General features: G+C 46.9%; 1 protein-coding gene across 4 annotated transcripts in view; it reads left to right on the top strand.

Moving 5' to 3' along the window:
* The window catches only part of scn8aa (sodium channel, voltage gated, type VIII, alpha subunit a), a 48701-nt gene extending 23079 nt beyond the window's left edge, over positions 1 to 25622 (top strand). For all 4 annotated transcript variants that reach the window (XM_062458554.1, XM_062458552.1, XM_062458555.1 and 1 more), the window contains exons 13-27: positions 590 to 725; positions 995 to 1233; positions 4293 to 4466; positions 4940 to 5296; positions 5558 to 6031; positions 7427 to 7544; positions 7680 to 7834; positions 8433 to 8606; positions 13840 to 13962; positions 18511 to 18795; positions 19129 to 19182; positions 19316 to 19453; positions 19609 to 19713; positions 19842 to 20112; positions 20317 to 25622. In XM_062458554.1, coding sequence (XP_062314538.1) covers positions 590 to 725; positions 995 to 1233; positions 4293 to 4466; positions 4940 to 5296; positions 5558 to 6031; positions 7427 to 7544; positions 7680 to 7834; positions 8433 to 8606; positions 13840 to 13962; positions 18511 to 18795; positions 19129 to 19182; positions 19316 to 19453; positions 19609 to 19713; positions 19842 to 20112; positions 20317 to 21473 — 3960 coding nt within the window. In that variant the 3' untranslated portion in view covers positions 21474 to 25622. The remainder of the gene's footprint in view (positions 1 to 589; positions 726 to 994; positions 1234 to 4292; positions 4467 to 4939; positions 5297 to 5557; positions 6032 to 7426; positions 7545 to 7679; positions 7835 to 8432; positions 8607 to 13839; positions 13963 to 18510; positions 18796 to 19128; positions 19183 to 19315; positions 19454 to 19608; positions 19714 to 19841; positions 20113 to 20316) is intronic.
* The last annotated feature ends 667 nt before the right edge of the window (positions 25623 to 26289 follow it).

Genomic DNA, 26289 nt, shown 5'->3' with positions numbered 1-26289 from the left:
GCTATGGTGTCTATACTTTCCTCTCCTCTCCTTGACTTTGAGCATGCAGACGCATGATTACTTGAACAATCTCGACTAATCGTCCCCCGTACAATCGCCTACAATGCTGCGACACAACGGTCGCCATGGGTAATTAGGTCCTAGTTCCGATGTGTAGTTGAAAATTACAGGTAGAATCATTTTCTTAAGAGAACTTTAGTCTCTGTCATTGCATGACAACACTGCATATTTAAAGTCATCTCCGCACCATGTCTGAATATTCTAGTACCCCTAATATGATCATGATAACTTAATGAACGTGCATCAATCTAGGGTCAAATATTCCTCTTCCACTGCGCTCACATTGGCTGAGACCTGCATGCTTCTGCAACACAAATATCTCGGCATATAACATCAGCATTGATATGATGAAGATCATTGAATGACCAATACCCTTGACTACCCTCATAAAAATATCCCTCCGCCCTTTAAAAACCCCATCACCCTGTGGCGCACTTCCCTCCGCCGGCCAGCGGTGGCGCCGCAGCCCTGCCGGATGGTGTTCACGTCTCTCTCCGTCGGTGCTTGACCCTTCCTCTCCTCCTGACAGCCCACTACTGAGGTTGAGGTGAAGAAGAAGCTGTCGGGCTCTCTGATGGTGTCTGTGGACCAGCTCAATACCTCCTTTGGGCGGAAAGAGCGGGCCAACAGTGTCATGAGCGTCTTCACCAACACACTAGTGGAGGGTACTGCCAACTTCCTTTTCCCTAGCTAGCTAGCTAGCGCCATGCTACGCTGCCTCCTGCGCCAATGTCTTCTTCTCATTGGTTAAGCAGAGTGACGTATGCCTATATCCTGCTTATTGGCCTCGCATATCATTATGTTTGCTAGATACATGCACACGATACACATATGATACCGAGACGTAGATAGAAATTGTTTGATTTTGGGGTTGGAGAAGTGGCCCTTGCGTTTGGTTTTAACATCTCCCCCCCCCCCACACTATATCCACCAGAACTGGAGGAATCCCAGCGTAAGTGTCCGCCATGTTGGTATAAGTTTGCCAACACCTTCCTCATCTGGGGGTGCTGTCCCACCTGGCTGAAGATCAAGGAGATTGTCAACCTGATCGTCATGGACCCCTTTGTGGACCTGGCCATCACCATCTGCATCGTGCTCAACACCCTGTTCATGGCCATGGAGCACTATCCCATGACCCCCCAATTTGAGGGGGTGCTGTCGGTGGGCAACCTGGTGAGGATTCGTGTGTGTGGTTGTGGTATGGTGTGTGTCCATGAATGAGTGAGGGTGGGGTGTGTGTGTGTGTGTTTTATCCTATCAGTACATCCATAGTGTGGTGTTACAAATCAACTGTTTGTCATTGGCTGGTGTTCTGTTCTGTATTGTGAGGGTCGTGTTGTCTGTTGTGAGACCTTTTCTCCTTTCATCTGCCAAGAGGGAGGCGTTATGTTTGTATTGATAATTGGCACGTCTTTCATGGTCGTTTCAAAGCTAAATGAAAACCTTCTCCGCACCCCCCACTGTTCGCTTGTGTTCCAGCCTCCTTCTCTTCCAGGGGCCCTTTGGATTTTTCTTCTCTTGCTCTCTTTCCCACTTGCTCGGTCTCTGTCTGTCAAACTACACGCGCAGGCACACACTCCCTCTCCCTCTTCCTCTTCCTCTTCCTCTCCCTCTCTCTCTCTCTCTCTCTCTCTCTCTCTCTCTCTCTCCACCCCCCCCCTTTCCTCCCTGACACTCGCTTGCACATTCCCTCACACACAAACGACGTAATGCGTAATAGAGATACTGCCTATTTTACTCTCTCCCTCTCCTCCTCCTCTACCTCTCTCCCTCCCTCTCCCCCTCCCCCTCCCTCTCTCTCTCCACTTTCCTGGTTGAGCTGTAGCTCTGCGCCCAGGCTTCCTGTGCCTGGCTGACTGGTGGGAGGCCTGCATTAATATTTCATGGGGCCTGATCGATGAGCAGTGCTAAAATGGTGCCTGAATCACAGCTCTGAAAAGCCTTGACCTGGACCTACAGGGGCTGTTCAAAACGAGGTTCTAGCACATTCTAGATAGCTAACGGTGTTATCAAGGAATGTTATTATGTCACTCTTGTGGGGGTAGTGAAAAATGTCTGTCTCCACTGGAACAACGTGACTATCAGTTCAGGTTCTGGGTTTCTAAGTGTTAGACTACCAGGTGACTGAAGAGAGAGTGACGCACACATTGACAAGAATAATGACTGTTGAAACACACATTGGTAGCAGCAAAGTGTCCCTGAGGCACGAAGGTCAGAGGACTGAATCTGTAGAGAGTAGAGAAAACTAAGACGACATACAGCCAAATCAGGTGAATACTGCAATATGGACACGTCAGCCCCAGTGTTTTACGAAAGCCGACATTCTCAGAAATCCTAGAAGATAGACCTGGAAGGTCAAGTGTGAACCCAGGCCACAGCCCTCGTCTCCACCCAGCATCTAGAGGGCTGCTCAGCCTACAGAATGTATTCTAGACCTGTCCACTGCCACTGCAGCAATTGGGTTATACAGGACTCTCATTGATACACAATATTGATTACAGTAGGAACACATAGCATAATGAATGAGCAATGAGAATACATGAACAAAATAGTCTCCCATGTATTTGGCCATAATGACAAATACATGTGTATATGTTAGATGTAATTTAGATTGATATTAGATCCTGATATTTGATACTGGATCAAGGTGTTGTACTCGTGCATTTGGGTCCTACCCCACCTCACACCGTGACAGAAGGACAAGACCACAAATGGACCCGGCAGAGAGTTTTCTCAACCCTTTCCTAGGGACCCGCCTAGCCTTGGGGGGACCCCGAAGCCTGCAGAGGAAGACCAAGACCTGGCTCCTACCCCGGCTCCAGCCGAACCCCGACTCCAGCCTCTGTCCTGCCCTGTTCCCCAGCCTCGTTCCTGCCCTGTGCCCCAGCCTCAGTCCTGCCCTGTGCCCCAGCCTCGTTCCTGCCCTGTGCCCCAGCCTCGGTCGTGCCCTGTACCCCAGCCTCGGTCCTGCCCTGTGCCCCAGCCTCGTTCCTGCCCTGTGCCCCAGCCTCGTTCCTGCCCTGTGCCCCAGCCTGAGTCGTGCCCTGTGCCCCAGCCTCGGTCCAGCCCTGTGCCCCGGCCACCGCCTTCTCCGCCCGAGGACTTCTGGCCGCCTCCTCCTCCGCCCGAGGACTTCTGGCTGCCGCCTGCCACATTGCCCGCGCTCCCATGCGCCCCCGCTCCCAGGCGCCTCCTCGTCCGCGCTCCCAGACGCCTCCTCGTCCGCGCCCCCAGGCGCCTCCTGTCCCCTGTGCCTGTCCCCTGTGCCCGTCCTGCCCCCGGGTGGTTCCCCGGACCTGCTCCAGCCTCCGGGACGCCCCCCGGACCTGCGCCGGCCCTCTGCCCTGCCTCCGGGTCGACCCCCGGACCTGCCCTGACCCTCTGCCCTGCCTCCGGGTCGTCCTACGGACCTAATCCGACCCCCTGCCCTGCCTTGTGGGACGTCGGGTGACGTCCCTTGAGAGGGGGGTTCTGTCACGGCCCCAGCCGTGCCCCCCTGTTGTTTTTGGCTTTGCCCTGTCCTAGTGTTTCCCTGTCATTGTCTTCACCTGTCTAGTTAGCTTCATTGTGTCCACCTGTGTGTCGTTTGGTTCTGTGTATTTAGGTTTCTGTTTTGTGTCCAGTCTTTGTCTTGTCCTTACTACCCATGTCCCTGTGAGTACCCTATCTGTTCCCCGTTTTGACATTAAAACCCCTTCTGTTGCATACCAACTCTCGTGCATTTGGGTCCTACCCCACCTCACACCGTGACAAGTACACGCTTTACATCAGGGAGGGAGTTCCAGGATGACCTTGATGTATGAGTCATCTCTCCAGAGCTGGTTACACACACACACACTTACACACACACGCTCTCACACACACACTCACGCACACACACTCACGCACACTCACACACACGAGGGCACCTTCCGCCCTCACACCTTGGTCTATAAACACTCATAGTGTCAACGCAGTGATTAAAGACGACCTTTAGTAATTCATTAGAGCTGTAGTTTCCTCGTCGACCACAGACGAGACCCTCGCCTGTACGAGACAGTGGCACATTTCCCTCGCACGCGCCGGCAACAACCCCACTGTCACCATTATTGATTGAAGTCACGGGCAACTTTATTTCAATTACGTCTGGAACAGCTTAAGCGTTGGATTGAGGGAGATTGCCCAGCGTGGGTCCTGTTCGCACAGTGTCCCTCTCAGGGCACCTCAGTTCATGCTCATGTTCCTCTCGCCAGGTGTTCACTGGAATCTTTGCCGTGGAGATGTTCGCCAAGCTGGTGGCCATGGACCCCTACTACTACTTCCAGGAAGGCTGGAACTGCTTCGACGGCTTCATCGTGACCTTGAGCTTGGTGGAGCTGGCGCTGGCCGATGTGGAGGGACTGTCCGTGCTGCGCTCCTTCCGTTTGGTAAACGAGCCCTCCTGTTTCCCACGACGATGCTTTGTATGAGACACGCTAATGTGTGAATGTGTTCACTGGTTGAACGGTAACTCCGTTTCTGTTGTGGTGATGATACATCTCTTTAGGGGAAGCAGGAACAGTGACTGATAGTTGCTTCTGTATGCTGTATGTCTGGGCTAAAGGTTATCAGCACAGCGATACCTGCTCAACGACTGTGGCTTCAATCACACTTGTCTTTTTCTTGCTCACTGCCCCAGTAGATAACCTGTACTGTCCTCTGTTTTCTTCTCTCATCTCCTGTCATAACCCCCCCTTCCCCACAAACATACCCACACACTCTCTAACCTTCAAACACACACTCTATCTCTCTCTCTCTCTCTCTCTCTCTCTCTCTCTCTCTCTCTCTCTCTCTCTCTCTCTCTCTCTCTCTCTCTCTCTCTCTCTCTCTCTCTCTCCCTCTCTCCCTCTCTCTATCTTAGCTGAGAGTGTTCAAGCTAGCTAAGTCGTGGCCCACCCTCAACATGCTGATCAAGATCATCGGGAACTCCGTGGGCGCCCTGGGGAACCTGACCCTGGTGCTGGCCATCATCGTGTTCATCTTCGCCGTGGTGGGCATGCAGCTGTTTGGCAAGAGCTACAAGGACTGCGTGTGTAAGATCGCCAAGGACTGCGAGCTGCCGCGCTGGCACATGAACGACTTCTTCCACTCGTTCCTGATCGTGTTCCGGGTGCTGTGCGGGGAGTGGATCGAGACCATGTGGGACTGCATGGAGGTGGCCGGCCAGGGCATGTGTCTGATCGTGTTCATGATGGTCATGGTCATCGGTAACCTGGTGGTGAGTTTGGAGACGTGGAGGGATATGGTGTCTGATTCTGGGTTTAGCATGAAGGGGGGAGATTGGGAGAAGACAGAGAGCGAGAGAAAGAAAAAGAAAGAAACAAATAAATATAGAGAGAGGTCACATTGTACTGGTCAAAGACCTGAGATAACTATGGATTATTTATCGCCGGGGTCCTGTGAAGAGCGTTAAAGTCCTCTCACGGGAGGTCATGTAACGAGGCGGGGTCACAGCGCGTGTGTCTTCCGTCCTCTCCAGGTGCTGAACCTGTTCCTTGCCTTGTTGCTGAGCTCGTTCAGCGCAGACAACCTGGCGGCCACCGATGACGACGGCGAGCTCAACAACCTCCAGATCTCTGTGATCCGCATCAAGAAAGGCATCGCCTGGGGCAAGATCAAGGCGCGCGTGCTGATGGCCAGCGTCCTGCGCAAGCCGCCCATGGAGGACGAACAGAAGCCCCTGGACGACATGTACGACAAGAAGCTCAACTGCATCGCCAACCACACGGGCGCGGACATCAACCGCGACCTGGACTACACCAAGAACGGCAACGGCACCACCAGCGGCATCGGTAGCAGCGTGGGCAAGTACATGATCGACGAGGACCACATGTCCTTCATCCACAACCCCAACCTGACCGTGTGCGTGCCCATCGCCGTGGGGGAGTCCGACTTTGAGAACCTCAACACGGAGGACTTCAGCAGCGAGTCGGAGAACGAGAACAGCAAGGAGGTGCGTACCGGGGGGGGGAACGTTTAAAAGTCGGGTGTTTAACAGGTGGTCGCTTGACTCTGCCTCGGTTTTACTCTCACTTCGCCAAATGCTTGGGGCGGTAGTTACGTTTCTTTCATCTTTATATAGGCAAAGCAGAATATAAGGCTGAGCTTATTGTATATGTATATTGCATGCGTGCTGTCATTGGTCAAGGTCCTACCCCATTGTTGCTGCGGTTCCCATCTCCCTCACCATGCAGTGGACAGGGGTGTTGCTCTCCTTGTGCTTCCCTCCATCTCCCTCCAAAGCCCTGATGTAAACTCCATTACTCAGCGCCCTCATCCAACATCATTCGGCCTGGAAGATGGAATGGATATGTGCTGACCTGTGGCTTTCTCCCAACGATAGCAAATGCATTAAGGACGGGCAGAATGGATGGCTCTGCCATCCGATAGCACCCCTCTACCCAAAGCACAGAGCCAATCTCAGTTGTTACCGATTTGAATGTGCTATTTATCTCTGAGTCTCCATTTCAGTTTCACATTCACTCTCAGATGCTGTGGATAAGTGCAGTAGATGTGTAAATAGTTTAGGAAGGGTAATTTATGGCCTCAGTACAAACTGCAAATGTGGACTTTTCGACAGGCCTGCAAACGCCTTTGTAAGCAGAGATTTGCTAAAACGTTTTAACAAATCGAAGCAACAAAGTGTTTGCAGACCTGTCCAAAGTCTATATTTGGTTTCTTATATACTACAACAATACGTGGGAAAATCCCAAATCAAACACGACGAATCTGGAGCAGACACCATGTTGTCAAGGTCAATTGCTACATCTTCAAGGCAACCACTTGTTGCTAGGTCCGTAAAAAACGTTTGCAGACCTCTGCGAACTTTCAGAAGTTTGCAAACTTTTTTGCGGACTTTTGAGACCTTCTCTGGACCAATAAGCGTATTGGTCTAATTATGGCTGCCCGCAATGTTTGGGGCTATCTCGTTGTTATGATCAGTTACCTATGCACTTTTGTAAAGCTCTCTCTTGGAAGTCGCTTTGGATAAAAGTGTCTGCTAAATGCATAAATGTAAATGTAAATATAATAATAGTATATAAGAAACTGTATTGTCTCCATGGTAATGTGCATTTGCTGGCCGGTTTCATACCCTGGCTGGGTTATTTAGATGCCTTATCTGAACACAGATGCACTAACTAGGTCCGCATGGACAACAGCTCTGCGGTGTGGGCTATTACTTAGTGTTATTCTAACCCACTGGAGTCCTGGGGGATTCCAAAGGCCCTGGGGACAGTGCAGCCTCAGGACGGCCGATGTGAGTAAACATGCGTTTGTGTGCGTTTGTCTGTGTTTGTGTTTGTCTGTGTGTGTGTGCGTGTGTGCGTGCGCGTGTGTGCATGTGCAGCTGGATGACACCAGCTCGTCAGAGGGCAGCACCATTGACATCAAGCCAGACGTGGTGGAGGAGGTGGTGGTGGAGACGGTGGAGGAGTATCTGGACCCCGACGCCTGCTGGACAGATGGTAGGGTGGAGCCCCCACCCCGACACACACACACACACACACACACCCTCAATACGCCGGTCTATTGGCCTCAATGACTGTTCCTCATTCCGAGTGCATTTATGTACTGTGATGCCCGTGCCTTTTGCCTGCCAGGTTGCATTGCCAAGTACAAGTGCTGTGACGTGCCCATCACCCACGGCTGGGGGAAGCACTGGTGGTTCTTGAGGAAGACGTGTTACCTGATCGTGGAGCACAACTGGTTTGAGACCCTCATCATCTTCATGATCCTGCTGAGCAGCGGCGCGCTGGTGAGGAGGGACGCACACAGACGCTCGTACCGCACACTCTGCATTCTGCGCCGGCAACAAAACACCAGAGCCTAAAATGTACAATTTCGGGATAAAAAAACATCAGGATTCGGCGTGGGGTCACCAGTAACCATCAAATAATGTTTTGCACACAAGCAACAGGGGGGTTTAGATTGAGACATGACTCGAAAATCGTCGAGAACACCAGAGGAGATGTGACGAGGGTAGAGGAGGCCCGTTGCCGCGGTGTCTGGGGCGGGGATTGATGCGAGCCAGAACAAGATGGGGCTGAGCTGCACCAGGCCGGGGGACCGGCGGGGAGGGGCCACGGGCGTGATTAATGGACTGTACCATTTATTAGATAGGGGATCTATTTCTGGTGCCAGGAGGCCCGATGCTCTCAAGCATGTCAAATGATACTAAAATAAGAGCAGTGCACAGCGCTGGGAAGACGGGGGGAGGTATACTCCACACAGGCGCTTTTTTCCCCCTTTGTTCCCCTCCCCCAATCCCAAACTGTGAATGATTGTTAGTGATCGGTCATGCCCCCCCCCCCCCCGCACGCCCCCAACTCCTCTGCTGTTGTCTCCTCCTCCAGGCCTTTGAGGATGTGTACATTGAGCAGAGGAAGACCATCCGGATCATCCTGGAGTATGCAGACCGGGTCTTCACCTACATCTTCATCCTGGAGATGCTGCTCAAATGGGTGGCCTATGGCTTTGTTAAGTACTTCACCAACGCCTGGTGCTGGCTCGACTTCTTCATTGTGGATGTAAGTTCACCTTCCTGAATACTGAACGTTCACGTGTTGGCCAGGGTAGGAGGCTAGGATAGGAGGCTAGGGTATGAGGCTAGGGTAGGAGGCCAGGGTAGGAGGCTAGGATAGGAGGCTAGGGTAGGAGGCTAGGGTAGGAGGCTAGGGTAGGAGGCTAGGGTAGGAGGCCAGGGTAGGAGGCTAGGATAGGAGGCTAGGGTAGGAGGCTAGGGTAGGAGGCCAGGGTAGGAGGCTAGGGTAGGAGGCTAGGGTAGGAGGCCAGGGTAGGAGGCTAGGGTAGGAGGCTAGGGTAGGAGGCCAGGGTAGGAGGCTAGGGTAGGAGGCCAGGGTAGGAGGCTAGGATAGGAGGCTAGGGTAGGAGGCTAGGGTAGGAGGCTAGGGTAGGAGGCTAGGGTAGGAGGCCAGGGTAGGAGGCTAGGGTAGGAGGCTAGGGTAGGACAGTAAGTGGTCCTCAATCACACCCTGTTACGGGCATTGGGGGCAGCAGTAGTGATGTATCATAGAGAAACAAATACAGACCAAGCAAAAAATATATTAATAATAATAATAATATTAAATATAGAATGAATTACCAGAAAATGAAAATGATTACCAGAAAAACGTCGAAAAATATATTGAAATAATTATTGTTTATTATGACTTATACTACGTGAACGTTTTGCTATACAGTTTTATTTTATATATGCATTTTTATACTATAAATCATACATTACATGTATAGAGTTTTTGTTATGTTGAGAGAAGTATGATTTCTGTTAAATCACAGAGTAATGAGTAACATTCCATATCATTTTTTCACCCCCGTAGAATAAAGTAGATGCCCTTGTTGCTGACCAGGGTGTGGTTATGTTGCTAGGGAAGAGATAGAATAGAAAAATTATTGAGAACCTTCATGGCATATAAAGGGTGAGAGGCATATTTACACACTATGATCAGTGGTATTTTTGCAGTCTTATTGTCCTAATAGTCGTTTAAGATGACATGGCATAAACTACACAGACCACCTATACAGTACATCTGTATGCCTGTCACCTTTTAGATCTCCATGAAGCAACAATATCTCCCTGTGTTTACTTGGGTTCCTGTCAGTCCTGAGACGCTTGAATATAAAAGGGGATTCTCTGCTTGCAAATCTGGAGTTTAATTTTATTTTATTAATTTTTTACCATTGGTGTTCAAACAAGCAAGGAATTGTGTTGTCTGTTTCCCTTAATGCGCAAATGGAGACCAATTCTAAACAAGACAAAAGATTCAAATGTCAATACTTTGATATTGTAATACAAATATCATCACAAATTAGAATCAGCCAATCAATAATCCAGTTTATTGATCTGTATATTCAAGCCGTGCTCACCCCAACAACGGGATATTTGTTAAAGTTGTGTCCTTGTCTGAAGTGTCCAATGCTGTCTTTAACTTGCTAACTGTTTACTATGTGTCTCAGTCCCCCTGTATCTCTCTGTGTAGCTCTCACTCTCTGCTCCTTCTGTGAGGTAACTTTGAAAATCTTGGAACGGGGGAAATTCTTCATCCCATACTTTGACTCATTCATATTTGGGTTTTGGAATACATTTCATTAAAGAAATTTGAGAATGTGAAAGACTAAATTAATAATTTTACACTTTATAAGGGCACTGAAATTATTACGGCCCAGTACTAAGTCAATGGATGGACGAAGAATCTCCCAATGTTCTGACATTCACTTTGGACTAACCAACTCTCTACAGAATATAACACATCACACATCTAATATGTGAAAGAAAAACTGCTAAAATACCTGAAGTGGGCCAGATGATAGAGTAATCAACCTTAATCAACCCTTTTTTTCTACGTATACAGTAGCATCTAAAACTGATGAGTAAACACACTTCGATTATAATTTTACACAATGACAGTGACAGTTAATACTGGCAGTCATTATGACCACACCACACATACACCGTGGACACACAGATCCATGTCTTCACCAATATGCATTTGGCTCCAGCTCTTGTTGCGTGTGAAATGGAATTAAGAGAACACGGACACTGATATAAGGATGTTATGGAAGACACTCCACCCTCAGTATTGATTCTGCCAAAGACAAATCCCATTATAGTTTCAAAATTACCGTCTCCCCCTCACTCCTCCCCCATGGACTGACTGCATTGTAGCCCGCACCCCTCACCTCCCAACAACGCTTCGGGCCTCCTCCAGAGCCAGGGATTGTGATGATAACCACAGTGTGCTGTTGTGACCTAACACTTGGGGAAAAAACAGGACTCTACGTTTCCCCAAGCATTTGTTACCCAAATGACCCCTCATCCCCCATCCCCCTACCCCCCATCCCCCATCCCCCTACCCCACCCCCACCCCTTTCCCCATCCTCCACCAGTTCCCCCTTAAAGTCTCCATCCTCCTTCTACCCCAGGAATGTTTGACATTGTGCTGAAATGTAATGATGGTGGGGACAGGCGGCCGGCGGTAAGTTGGGTCCTGACTAGTGGTCTCCCCCTTTAAAAGCTGCTGTCATTCTGCGTCTGGGTGGTGTGTTGGCCTGGGCCTCTGGCCTCCTGTGTCGTTGGTTATGATAACCATGTCTGTGGGCTCACAAGGGGGACACCATCATTAGCATGTATTACTTTTGAGTGTGTGTGCACTTCTGTGTGTGTGTGTGTTTCATATACCTTTTGTGTTTCGATATCTCATGTTTTGGTTATCTTTTCATTTGCCACCTTTTCAATGTCACTATAATATTGTTATTAGAAGTCAGCCAGAGAGATAATATAGAAAAACTTATCAGGAATCGGAAGTACTTTATCTTCAATACATGTTAATGAATTCATTCATGTTTCTCAGAGAAAAAAAGATATATACTGTATAGAAAAAACTAAATAGTGTAGCACATGGTAGCATTGTATATGGATAAATATATATACAATCCTTTCCTTACAATTCCTCGTAATGATACTATTGTCGAGAGGAAGTGGATTCATCCTCCATCGGACATTTTCCTTTAGACGTTTTACCATTGTTTTGTTTTTGTTGTTCCTTTGGTTTTTAGTCGTGTTGTCTTTTCTGTTTCTGTTCTGTTTTGCCGCCATCATGGGATCACAGCCCCAGATGTCACTGGCCTTGCCTTGCAGTGAAGGGGCCACCAGGACGCTGAGGTCACCCACACGGCTGGCCCGCTGTGGGGGGGGGCCACGCTTCCTTTGAAGGGGGGGCACTCCAAGGGGTCAGGCTGAAGGTGACAATTACCCCACATACTGAACTGTAGATGAAGGCAAAATCTTCATTCACTTGTTGTAATACTCGCCATTGTGTGTGGAGTGGCTTGCCAGAAGTGAGCTGTTTTCAACACAGGGCCTACTGTTTCGTAGTTGGGAACGTCCGTGTCCACGTTGATTTGCGTTTTGGCAAGTCATCTGTAAAGATCATGGATAGCAAGCTAGATATGTACAGCAGGACCACAATAGCATGCTCCAGACCAACTAATGGTCTTTGTCCAATACTTTCCCTCTCTGGTTACGTCCAACTCAGACAGAGTCCCATCTCGAACTGTGGTGATAATGCTCACCATTATCACAGTAAGAATGTCCGTCAGAATGAAGATTTTGCCTTTGTTAGAAATCCCCCCTCTGTGACTCTGGTCAGCTTTGGATGTTGTGAACTTTTGGCGGTGAGTTTGACCGGTTGTGTCGGTGTTGGAGGTGCCTTCAAATGTGTTCACTGTTAATATACACTTTCTCAAGAAACTGGTGCTTTCTCACCCCAGGTCTCGCTTCGTACAGTATAAAACACGGCTGTTAAGGCAGAGATGCATACCTCATAGATTGACTTAGAGCCTGTTAGACAGGTTTAGCCCGAGAGAAATTACACAATAATGGCTCTGGATGAATATTATCGCGATAACGCTCCCAAGCCAATCACATTCTTGCATGGACTGAAGTTTGCCCCATCCTGAATCCTTACTCTACTCTGATGAAAGCTCCCCCCCCTCCCCTCTTAGGAGCCTCTAATGACTGGTCTTGTCTGGTTTGTGGCAGACAGTTTCCTGCACTCACACCCTCTCCCTCCTTGCATCTCCTAAGTACATCTTATTGACCACTCTCCTCATCCTCCATTTCCTTCTTTGTTAACGACACTTGACTATATGTCAAGTAGCTTAGCTCAGCTGGATGTTCCTGTTCCCAAGGTGCTGCACACATGATGTCAAATGATGTTCTTGAGGGACATTGAAAACACTCAAATCTACTTCTTGAAGCCTCAGGAAGCTGAGAGCATTAGACGGCAGCAGCCGCTGTTAAAGTACAGGACGCATCAGTTTCTTTGAGGGGGTGTGGTGTAACTTCGTGTCATTATACTGTTACTCTACTGTCCAATTCTACTGTTACATTGCTGTGCGTCATTCTACTATGATTCGACTGTGTGCCATTCCGTCCTTTCAGTGCCGTCCAGTGCTAATGACCAGCCGGTCTTCCCTTTAACCCTCATCCCCTCTTCTGTGTGTGGTTCATGTGACTGTGGCTCTCCTTGGTTTACTTTGTGAATACCTGAATGTGTGTCAAATGATCCAAAAGACGTTGGCTGAAATGACGCACATGTATATGCTTACCTGTATTCTTTCTCTTAGGTTCCGTTAGTTTGTCTGTCTTAAATTGTATGGGATTTTATGCCCCAGCCCGAGAGCGACATGGAGAGACAATGTTAGAGGGGCAAGGGTAAGGCTCTCAAGTCTGTTGGGTTTCTATGAATTTCTACAGGGGTAACCTCTTTACCTTCCCTCCCTCCCTCCCTCGACCCCCCCCACCCCGACCCCTTCGCCTGTATCTATACTAAATCAGTCATGCAGCACACTAGTCTGCCTAATTTTCCCCCTGTTTGAGTCTTATGTCTCTCTCTCTTTCTTTCCCTTTCCTCTCTCTTTTTTTTCTCCTCTCAACCACAAGTTTCTTTGCAGGTACAAAGGACATGTCACGCCTCGTCAACTGCCCTAAAATATCTGAAACAAATCCCTGTGGCCTACTGCTACTAAAATACACGACACACATAAAACCTATACTAAACAATGACCTTCTCTCTCAGTGTATATACATGTATAAATGCAATATTATACATGCATATACATGCATAGATTTATGTGTGTATGTCAAGCAACTCTCCGCCTATGCCAGGGCCATCTCTTCCCTAGTGAATATTCTCACTTCTAACAGTTTGGAACCTCTTTTGCTTCTCTGTTTTTGTGTAGGTGTCTATAGTCAGCCTTGTAGCTAATGCGCTGGGCTACTCCGATCTAGGGCCCATTAAATCACTCAGGACACTAAGGGCCTTGAGACCCCTCAGAGCCTTGTCACGTTTTGAAGGGATGAGGGTAAGAGCCAAAGCTAAGCAGCTGATCCTTCCGCATGCCCATTCAACAGTTAAAGCATGCTAGAAACTGATCAAAAAGAACCAAACTTTATAAGAGAACAAAAAAACATACAAAAATCATATTGGGGGGAATTTCAAGACCAGTTACTAAAGACAGGAAGTCACCTTTCCATGTACACAAATCCATTTACTTTCTACGTGAATAAAAACCCAAGTCATGATGCAGCTATAGTAAATGCTATACTTACCAAAATAAATATTATACTAGATGAAATTGAATCTTTTGTTATAATCCCTATTTGGATTGAGATTTTTTAGAACTCTGTTTGAGAAAAAAAAAGAAAACTGTGAAATAGCAGGATATGCCATAAAGCTGCCTCATCACACAAGACTAGAAAATTGCTTATTTCATACTTTTTTTTGGATTGGCTTGATAGATGTTAATGTGAAATTAGTCAAAGCTGTATCAAAAATATGTCAAACGACATGCCATCTCATGGAACATTTTCAATCAACAATTGGCTGTTCATCTGACCTAATTCTCAACTACTGCTTTTAATCTAGAACTCCCTTCCCTCCACCTGTCCCCCGCTACCCTAACACATACCTACCTACCCAGTTCACCCCATCCCAATACATTTGGCTCAGAGAACAACCAGTGGGAACCAGGGACCCCAATCACCCTCCAACCCCTCCCCCCCCCCCCCCCCTCCCCCCTCCCCCCCCCCCCCTCGCTCGCCAGTCACAACACAAGCCTGACCTCACAGGATGACTTGGAAACAACCATGTGGAGGAATCTGTTACCATAATAACAATGGAAGCAGCAGTAATACTGCAGCTCTTGTTGGCCCAAACCATGAACCATGTTGTCTTCTACTGATTCATTGGTTTCTTCTAAAGCAGCAAGCCTTTGGGCCAAATGGTTTCTCTGGTTGTTTCGGCTATCTTATTTGCGATGTTCTACAAACTGATTGGTCCACATTGTGACTGGTGGGGTAGTGATGGGTTGGGCCTGGTTGTTGTCACCTGTAGTCTCTCCCTCTCTCTCTCCCTCCCTCTCTCTGTCTCTCCCTCTCTCTCTACCCTTGGACTGGTTGCCTTGTCTTCTAGTTTGAGCTTCTCTTCTGTACCACAGCCCCCACTCCCCTCCTCCGGACCCCCTCCATGTGCAGCACTGTGCAGCACTCTGCCTTCCCCCTCTCCCCCTCCTCCTCCTCCACTGCTCACTCCATCTCGGCCCATGTTCCGCTGGGCCAGCCGGCCGGGCGGGTCACCACCGCACTCTCTCCTGCTTGTCCAGGATCGATCTGTATCAGGGACTGAGACAGAAAACCACACACTCACATTGATGTGGGTTTGGGAGGAAAGTATTTGTTAAGCTTCTGCCAGTTACTTCTTTTGACTTTCTTTGGGATCAAAACTTCCAACGGACTTGTTAAAAACAATTCTAGTCTCGTAGTTTAAATCAAATGAATAATAGTTGACTTGGTATGGACTTATTTGGTCAATGTACAGTACGTAAGCACACAGGCCAGATGTAACATCTTTGGTTTGGTTTTTGGTGGATTTTGACCCAAGGCAGAAGCTTAGGAAATATGTGAAGCTGCCATCTCAAGACATTACTGTCACCATGTCATGGCACAACACAGCGCATACTACAGGTCCCACATCCTGTTTCCTTCCACTCCCACAGGAAGGGAAACTGGGAGGCAACACTGGGCCCAGTTGGATGTCTATCAGAGCAGTGGATCGGGAAGGGGGTGGGGGGTGGGGGGAGGCAGGGGCCATCATGACAGCGTTAGGACAACACTCTCAACCCTTTAGGCAGAGAATGTGTCTCCCCTCTCAATGCCCCAAATATTACAGACCAGGTGAAGGACATTCCTATTCTTTTCTGAGGATAGTTTTTCAATTTGAACTTCCATTCATACAGAAATTTCCCATTCATATTATTTATCCAGCGGAATAAAAAAATGATGCCGTGGCCAAAACAAGCAGACATCAGAACCTTTAGGCCCTGGATAAGCTTCATGGATGTTCTTATGAATGCAGAAACAAATACCAATGTGGTAGCTGTCAGTTTGTGTACTTTGCGTAGGGATAAGTCTAGACTGGTCTGAACAGTTGTGTCATTTTTGAGGTTTGGTACAGTTATCATGGAACCTCATTGTTGTAGAATGTTTCAGTCCTGTACCAATGTGCCTATGAATGACCACATTCATAGAGTGTATGTGGTATGAAGTGAGGGTGGCCCAGTAATGCAAGTGAACAAAAAATTAATGCAAGAATTTGATCCCGCTGTACCAATTTACTTCCTTTATAATGTCTTTGTTCATCAATTGACTTGTCATTTTGTTTGAAACTGAATGAAAATAGAGGTCAACGTGATAAATAAATGGACAGGGAAGTACGCGAATGGAGAGATGACACCATATGAAAGAGATTCTGGAGAGTTAGAATGTTGAGAACCTTTACATTCCCTCTGCCTTGAGTTTTCTGGCACCTTGGAACGCAGGACGCCAATGCAACTCAACAGCACCGAGCTGGCAGTGCAGCTTAATATAGAACACATTGCACTGCCTAACATGCAATGACTGTGGGCTGTTTTGACTGATTTCTTAAATGCTCTCTCTTATTGCTGCTTTTGGAATTTCATTCGTTCTTTTTTTGCGCAATGCATCCTACGAGAATGACACCGTCACTAGTCCTTATGCCGGTCACACTTAGAACAATACTTTTTTCCCAATTCTGCTTATGAGCTTTGTCCGCAATGACCAAGTAATAAGAATGTTACTGCATTTTTTTTGTTTATTTTCCAACAGACTGCCGACGATCAACAGGATATTGCAAATGATAATGTTTACCACTGGGCCATTGAATATCAACTCTGAGCCCTTTGCTACTGCATATTAAAGATTAGCAGACGACACATTGATATTCCTATTAACAGTGACACCCAGGCACAGGTTTTGCCATATTGGATTCATAGGTCTCGATTCCTGTTTTACAGGATCCATACCGTGCTTAGAATATGTTTGTTAGTCACAGCAGCGGTCCCATACACTGATTAGACCTATAAGCAAGCAATGATACGGCCATTATCTCTTTATCTCTCTATCCACACATTTCTCTATCTATTTATTTATTGATTTGAATGGTTCTTGAGATTGCACAACAATGCCATGTAACACGCATGTACTATCTAATTGCCGATGCACATTATGCACTTTTGAAAGCCATTTTCCCTCTTTTGATAAAAAAAGCACATCCCTAGTCTTAAATACCTGGAATTTTTTCAACCTGTCAGTTCTAGCTTAGCTAGAGCCACAGCTAGCGGTCGTTCTCTCAGCGAGTGAACTGCTGCCTATGGGACCAGCGGGAGGTGTTCACGTGCACTGTTCACATGCACTGGGAGCCCTATTAGCATCCCAGCACCCAGAAAGATTGACTTTCACATCCATTTTTCTATGGATAATATAAGTATTTGTTTACTGTACATACTGTTTGTGTTCAAAATTGCAATCAAATACATGGCAGTCCATATATTAAACACCTGAATATTTAAAAATGAAGCGTCTAACGCTTTAAGATCACATACAGACCCAAAATTTAAAAAGTAGTACGACGACACCTTTATCAAACTCTGCACATGCTGAGAGAATCCTGCTCCGAGAGCTCAGCGCCACCCCCCCCTGACGCCCCCTCCCCCCGCCCCACCCCATCCCGTGTCTTGTCTGTATGAGGAGGGAATATGGCTCCACAAATGAGTCTGCGAAAGACATGCATGCTCAGCTGTCTGCCTGAGAGCTGCTGGTCGGCCTGCCTGACACTGTTAGTGAGCGCTCCACCCTGCGCTGAGCTTACTGCCAAATGAGTGTACGGGAGGTGGTCCGGCTAGATGCTAGTAGGGGCTAAACTTTGGATCTAAGGCGGGGAATTAACGAGATTAGAATGCTGTAGTGTTTATTATTCATTGTATGTAACTAACATTTCAAATGTGCTAGTCTGGGAGGTGGGTGTATAAAAAATGTGTTAGGCCAAGTGTCAGAGAGTGATAATTGGGGGAGGGGGGGGGGGTGTTGTATAGTATAGAGCTGAGGCTGCATACTGGTATTGCGATCGTCCATAGGTCCATTCATCTGCACCATAGCCTGGACTATCAGGAAGACAAAGTGGTGTGTCAGTGCATGTGCTCCTCCCCCCTGGGCCAGCCACGTGCCGGATCAGATCAAAGTGGGATGCGGTCACATTAGTGAAGTCCTAATTAAAACGGGACCGTCACCGCTCTCTCCCTGTACTTTTAAATGCACTGCAGGAGCCCTACACCCATGGTCACAAATATCCAAACGGCCACAGCTGAATGCGTGATGCCACCTCAACGGAATTCCACTTCTGTGTTTAGAACGCACCTTTTTTTCACACACAAAAGCCACATTTGAGCAGATGCCATAGCAGTATGCAGCAACGCTCTATAGGCAGGGTTTGGTGTCACAGGGTTGGCTTCAAGGCTTTCACTCTGTCATGTCCTGTCTTCCCCGGTCTGGTCTAGGTGGTAGTCAACGCCTTGGTGGGTGCCATCCCTTCAATTATGAATGTGTTGCTGGTTTGCCTCATCTTTTGGCTGATTTTCAGTATCATGGGGGTCAACTTGTTTGCGGGCAAGTACTACTACTGTTTTAACGAAACCGCCGAGGCGTACTTTGAACCGGACGTGGTCAACAACAAAACGCAATGCCTGGCCCTCATGGCCGCAAACTATTCTGAGGTCAGGTGGAAGAATGTCAAGATCAACTTTGACAATGTCGGCGCCGGCTACCTTGCCCTGCTCCAAGTGGTGAGAGCGGCCCCTCTTTTCTCTTCCATCCTGTCCTCGTGTCTCTCTCCTCTCTGTCGCTCACCAGCTGTGCTTTTCTCCTCTCACTTGTCCATCCATGTCTTCTCAAAGTGCTCCGAGGCTCTGTTGTGCTTCTTCTATTCATGTCTTTTTCCTCATTGTTGCTTTTTCGGCACTCTTTCCTCATTTCCTTGTTTCTTTCCAAGCTCTTTTGCAGGACACAAATCATATTTTGGTTTGGTTTGGGTATCTCTTGCCATAATTTGAACATGATACATTTTCTTTGGGGCTTCCACCCTCGTTAATCTGACTTGTATCTCCCCTTTTTAAAAGGCCACTTTCAAAGGCTGGATGGACATTATGTACGCAGCAGTCGACTCAAGAAGGGTACTATAACATACCGTTGTGTCAGTAATTAAAACAATGTTTTGTGCAGTGTGTGCAAGAGGTAATGACAGCTATTTTAATACCATATGCAATCCTGTCGAATAAGCATGTTGAACTTTTCATCTCTGTTTAGGTGGAAGACCAGCCTATTTATGAAGACAACATCTACATGTACATCTACTTTGTAATCTTCATCATCTTCGGCTCCTTTTTCACCCTCAACCTCTTCATCGGTGTGATCATTGACAACTTCAACCAGCAGAAGAAAAAGATAAATACCCTTTTCTGGCATGCCCTCTCTATGCTAAAATTCTACATTTCAAAGGATGTCTGCTTCGGGTCCTTCTGCCCTTGGTTTTATGCACTGGTAGACTTACCTTAATAAAAAATAGGGGTTGTAACCAAATCTTTGTGTATCCCCTATACTTTGGGGGTCAGGATATCTTCATGACAGAAGAACAGAAAAAATACTACAATGCCATGAAGAAACTGGGTTCCAAAAAACCCCAAAAGCCTATTCCGCGACCACAGGTTTGCCCTCCACTCGCGTCTTCATCACAAACAGTCACAGAAAACATGATCCAAGTGGGTCAGTGCTTTGTGTGGCAGCGATGCATTATAATGGCTGTGTTCTTCTTTTCGTCGTTTCTCCTCGCCAGAACAAGATCCAGGGGATGGTGTTTGACTTTGTAACCCAGCAGGTCTTTGACATCTCCATCATGATCCTCATCTGCCTGAACATGGTCACCATGATGGTGGAGACGGACGACCAGTCGGACGAGACGGAGAACATCCTCTACTGGGTCAACTTCATCTTCATCGTGGCCTTCACCACCGAGTTTGTGCTCAAGCTCTTCGCTCTGCGCCACTACTACTTCACTAATGGCTGGAACATCTTTGATGTGGTGGTCGTCATCCTCTCTGTAGTTGGTAAGTGTCAAGTGTAAAAACATTTCTGTGTTTTAGTTATTTGTTGTATTACTTTGCAGTTTAGAGCTAACTGGACGGCCGATGGTGGGAATCAAGACCTTTAAACCTATTCACAGAAATCCTGTTTTGTTTTATGTGGATTGTGCCTAAATAGTCGGAGTGGGGCTTGGCTATCCACTAACTGTTTATTTTATGCACCCTCAGGTATGTTCCTGGCAGATATCATTGAGAAGTACTTTGTCTCACCGACCCTGTTCAGGGTCATCCGACTGGCACGTATTGGCCGTATCCTACGTTTGATCAAAGGAGCCAAGGGTATCCGAACTTTGCTCTTTGCCCTGATGATGTCACTGCCAGCTCTGTTCAACATCGGGCTCCTGCTGTTCTTGGTCATGTTCATCTTTTCCATCTTCGGCATGTCCAACTTCGGCTACGTCAAACATGGCGCGGGGATCGATGACTTGTATAACTTTGAGACTTTTGGGAACAGCATGATCTGCCTGTTCATGATCACCACGTCTGCTGGCTGGGACGGCCTCCTCCTGCCCATCCTGAACTACCCCCCCGACTGCGACCCGAACTTCGAGAACCCCGGCACCACGGTGAAGGGCGACTGCGGCAACCCCTCGGTGGGCATCTTCTTCTTCGTCATGTACATCATCATCTCCTTCCTCATCGTGGTCAACATGTACATCGCCATCATCCTGGAGAACTTCAGCGTGGCCACGGAGGAGAGCGCCGACCCGCTCAGCGAGGACGACTTTGAGACCTTCTACGAGATCTGGGAGAAGTTTGACCCCACCGCCTCGCAGTTCATCACCTTCGCCAAACTTGGAGACTTTGCCGACACGTTAGAGCACCCGTTGCGCGTGCCCAAGCCCAACACCATAGAGCTGATCGCTATGGACATGCCCATGGTGAGTGGTGACCGTATCCACTGCCTGGACATCCTGTTTGCCTTCACCAAGCGTGTGTTGGGTGACAGCGGCGAGCTGGACATGCTGAGGCAGCAGATGGAGGAGCGCTTTGTGGCGGCCAACCCGTCCAAGGTGTCCTACGAGCCAATCACAACCACCCTCCGCCGCCGGCAAGAGGATGTCTCAGCCAAGAGGATCCAGAACGCCTACCGTGCCCATCTCATCAGGCGCGGTTTTGTGTGCAAGCGGCGGCGAACTTTCACCAACAACAAGCTGGAGAATGGAGGGACCAACCAGGAGAAGAAAGAGAGCACACCTTCCACTGCCTCGCTCCCCTCCTATGACAGTGTGACCAAACCCGACAAGGAAAAACAGGAAGAAATCGAAGGGGGAAGGAAAGAGAAGGACAGAAACCAAAAAGATGAACGGGAATCCAAATGTTAGGGTTCAGTGGCTGTCAAGGTCCAGTAAGACACAACGAGGAGAGACTCTGAGGCCGACCCCCTTCAAATGTACAAAAAGATCATTTGCAAGTAAAAAAACTACAAAACATAAAAAAAATGTTTACAGACTTGACTATGTTCAAGGCAACATGGTTTCTTACTTTGTTGAAGACAACCGAACCAAACAATCAGTTTACCACAGGACTTTGCTGCAATCGTGACCAATTTCTCCAAACGAGGAGGCACCACAAGAAAAAATGACTCAAAAGTGTGCACAGCCAATGGCACACATATTTCCTGTGGACTGTCAGTTGAATGGACAGAGTTTTCTGCTAGATGTTGTAATTTGGAGAAGCCTTTCTCTGCCACCACCTTGTGTGGACCCCCTGCAGCAAATGTCCATCTCCGTGGAACCCTGCCAGAACCTTCTAGAACTGTCTTAGCAGTCTGAGGGGATTTCCATTCCTTTGAGTTCAGCATACTTATCAAGGAAAACCAAGAATCAACCAAGCAACATTAAATTCAAGGAAATGTCATAGTTAGAGGAAAGAAAAATACGGAACAGTAGACAAGACAGTAGGCAGTTTCCATGTGCTGAGTATACTTGCATCTTAACATTATTTGAGCAGCAAAAAAAAAGAAGAAAATACTAACATTTTGCCCATGTCACTTAATCCTCTCATCTTCTCTTTGTTATACTGACATTGAAAAAGACATTTTCTACATGGGCTTTCACACTGATTGGGTAGGGGGCATTAAGTCCATGTTTTGGCTGGAGGGGACTTGCTCCGACCGAGTTCCAGATAAATAATAATAATTGTGCTCGTTCAATGCATAGAAATGACCTGCATGAAGGCATGTTTTGATCAGGAATCATGCATGAGTGATCATAGTCCACAAGACACTAATTCTCAGACCACAACAGTGGCTTGACCATAAGCTTGAGACTGTCCACTTGGAAGAAGAATTATCTTGACAGGAAAATCTTGATATATATCATATTGGATATATATATTTATATATATGTGATAGTAAGAATATTGAGGGAATTTAACTGGTATGACTCTACCCATCTCTAATATTGCTTTTCAACTGCCAGACTTATCAAACCTTTAGAGATTAAAGGCAAGCAGAGGATCCAAGCACTCAGAGGCGATTCTCAATTCAAAACCAGTATACATTTTTGCTTCTCTGAGTTTTGTGAGCGGGGCAGTGATTGGGCGATGCTGAGAGACACATCTTCCATAAACTAGGATGCACATATTTCTTTTTGTTGCAGAACTAGGTCTGTCATTCGAAACCAAATCTGGGGTCTTGTATCTACCTTGGAGTTAACACGTTAGCCCCTGATGGTTAATTCCCCTGCTGGTGGTCTCTGTCATTGTAGCAGTGAGGGCAGACCAAGGTATCCCACCATGGAGACCGAGTGTGGTGGGGGCCAGGAGTGCGAGTGAGTGGACCCGCCCTGACGGCTGTGTTGGTGGACCTGGCCGGGCCGTTATGGGCAAGGTGGGATCCTCACTCACAAGGTCGACCTAAAGCTTCCATCGATTCCTTTCATAGCTGTTCAGCTTCTTTTAAAAAAAATCCTCTGTCAGTTCTCTCTATTAGAGTATTACTCACGTGAGTTACGTGGTGAACAGCGTGTAGCCTTTTCCCAGACCCTTCTGTTGAATTACGATGACCTTCTTATATGGCACTCTGGAAAGAGGGTTCTCAACCGCGAGCATGTGACGATGACCATCTAGAACAATAGATAGAGCGAAGAATGCCCACGAGGACGTAATGAGGCTCTCCCGGCACACGCTAAAACACACCCGGCCGGCCAAAAAAAGGTTTTGGAATGTTAGGAAAAAAAGGTACTTGTTTGATATTTCAGGGAAGCGGAGGGATATTATGGACCAATGTTACTGAAAGCGAGTCGAGCCACTCCCTCCAGAAGGTTCTAGACTGACTGCCATGAAAATAAGAGAGGGATAAGGTTTGGCCAGGGCCGCAGGGAGAGAGAAAATAGGGCTTCTATCTTTGTTCGGAGTGCTGAAAGTCCCATGTGTGTCAGTGTATCATTGCACTTTTTGGGACCTCTTTAACACTGTGCAGTGTTGGACCCAAGCTTGCCCCCATCCTGTCACAAGCTCATCATCCTGACCCCCCACTCGAGAAGGCTCTTCCGAGTTTGGGAGAAGTTATGTTCTGTTATCGACATCTCAAAGCTTGTCCTGTCGGAAATGGAGATATATCCATAGGCCTCACATCGACATGGATTCATCAGCTAATCATTTCTATCACGACAACTCTGAGGATGCCGCTCAGACGAGAGAGCGGGCCGGAGTCCAGTCTCTCTGTGAGTGGTACTGTAGGCGAGACACAACCTTCTCCTTAGGTATATCTGCTGGCTTTTTTTCTACACAGGAAGGATGGTCCTATTTACAAACAGATGCCTGGCCACAATTGGCATCTAAGGACATGCCACAGAAGCCATTGTGGTGTGTTTAACACTGCCTGTACCTGAACCCCCTGTCTGGACAAATACCTGAGGTCTGTTTACATGAGGTCTCAAATTCAGTTTGGCCGCTGCACACTTAAACCAAATACATTCCCAAACAAGAACCACGAGAGCAACTCCAACGCCTGCCGACGTTTCCCATGCTCATCTTGGATGTAATGTTTAGAAGGATGCGTTCACGCTTGGAGGAAGAAAAAAATGAAAACAAATATATGTACAGTGCAGGCTAGGATGTAAATGGCACAATCGCTGAAAAAGAATGAACTTTTTGAGAGAAACTATAAATACTGTATTATATTATTTTATTTTATTGGCATGCTTTGTTGTGTTTTTTTGTAAATACTGAATTTTAAAAAGTTGCTAATAATAATCTAAAATGAATAATAACAATAATATAGAATGGCTTCCAGCTATGCCCTTTGTCACATTTGTTACCTTTTGGATTTTTTGACACTTTTCACTTTGTTGATGGAAATTGAATGAAATATAGATAATATATAATACAAAAGATATATACATGGATACATATATATGTCTATATGTATATACATTATACAGAAGAACACTGTCACATTTGATTTATGTGCAACACGTTCAGTGGATGTCTAAAACTGGTTGGTCCAGCACCATAAGTGTTGAGGAATAGCTCATGTATGATGCAACTGGAGCTGCTTGCAGTGGATTGTAGCCTGATAACAATGAAAGGATTATGCTACCAGCACATTTCTCACTTTCTGCAAAGTTTTCATACCTGTCACCTGCACAGAATATGTACACACACACACACACAAACACACACATAGAGGCACTGACACAGACACCCACGCACACACACCAACACACATGCTCCTCACTCAACATATTAAACCAGTAATTTGTCCCAAGTTAGATCAGTTGGTGTGGCTGCTTCATCCACTGAATATCACAATCTCCCATGGCCTACCCATACACATCAGTGCCGTTACAGTTACAAACTCTTACCCAACAAGTCTTCTTGCTTTTCATCTATACGTTGTTTTCTTTCCTTTTTTTGGGTTCAAGTGTCGTTCCACTCAGTGGCATGTGCCTTTTTCTGCTTTTTCTGTGAATTTGGACGATGATGCCACAACTTCAAATGTTTCCAAACTGTGGAGGGCAGGGGCGAGGGAGGGTGGATTGTTAGGGGGTGTGATGACATGGAGCACCACATAATCAGGGACCTGAGTATACACAAGAAGTCAGATATACTGCCTGAGGATTGTCTTATACACCCCCCCATTCCATCTAGATATTTAACAGTGCAATGTTAACAAAAAAATGGCTAACTCAAGTGTTCTGTTCTCTGTGCTATATGTGTCACCCACTTGGCTTGTGAAAAAGCAGCTTGCCTTCTATATTTCTGTTCTGTCCATCTGAAATTTATTTTTTTATTGATATTTAATTATGGGACTCATTTTTTAGCATGGTTTATGATAGGCTTTTTTTCATTTTGCTGAAAAAAAAAATGCTTTTCAAACTGTTATCATTTGACACCGTGATAAAAAAGGATATACAGTACAGTATGGTGTGTTGCACAACCACTTGGACTCTTAGTAAGAACTTATGAAAGATTGTCTTCATTTGAGCACGAACCTTTTTATTACCAATAAAGCAGCCTTCCAGTTACATATTGTCCGTGGATTTATTTAAGTAATTCTCTATGTTGCTGTACCTGTGTGACCCGTGTTATCACCTAAACCTATTTCTGTCGCAGTACAACTACAAAGTATTGTTTTAAGCTCACTTTTAATTCAAATGTGCATGAAGTGTTTTCCATTGTCTTTGACATGTTAGTTCCATTTGAATTATTAGAAACGTAATCTGTTATCCCGCTCCCTGTCACAATGTTGCGTGTTTGGGCTGACTGTAGTGCCTTCCTGTAGATGCAAGTGGATTGCAACACATGGCATGAAAAGAGCATGATATAACAGCGCTGCTGGAAGGCAGGCTTTCAAATCTAATAGCTGTATTGAATTTGTAAAAAGCCCCCATAGTAACACCACGCCTCCATCACAACGAGAACATGGACCTCAAACCATTGTGTCATGGAGTCCATCTGTTCACTGATGCTATTTTCTGCGGTCCACTGTGAAGTAGGGGACCCACAGGGATGATATCACAACCCCCCCCCCGACCACGACCTTACAGCCCTGTGTGAATACATCTGAGCCACCCACACACGATGATATTGATCAGTATGGGTTTTCCGGCATAGCCTGAAAAAGGGAGAGAAAAAAAAATCATTTTTTAGAAACAAGGAGTTTCTAAAAGAGAATGGCGTGCATTCTCCCAA

This window comes from Osmerus eperlanus, chromosome 4, assembly GCF_963692335.1.
Source record: "Osmerus eperlanus chromosome 4, fOsmEpe2.1, whole genome shotgun sequence".
NCBI lineage: Eukaryota > Metazoa > Chordata > Actinopteri > Osmeriformes > Osmeridae > Osmerus > Osmerus eperlanus.
Note: the sequence above shows the minus strand (reverse complement) of the source record. Positions and strands in the feature narration are given on the sequence as shown.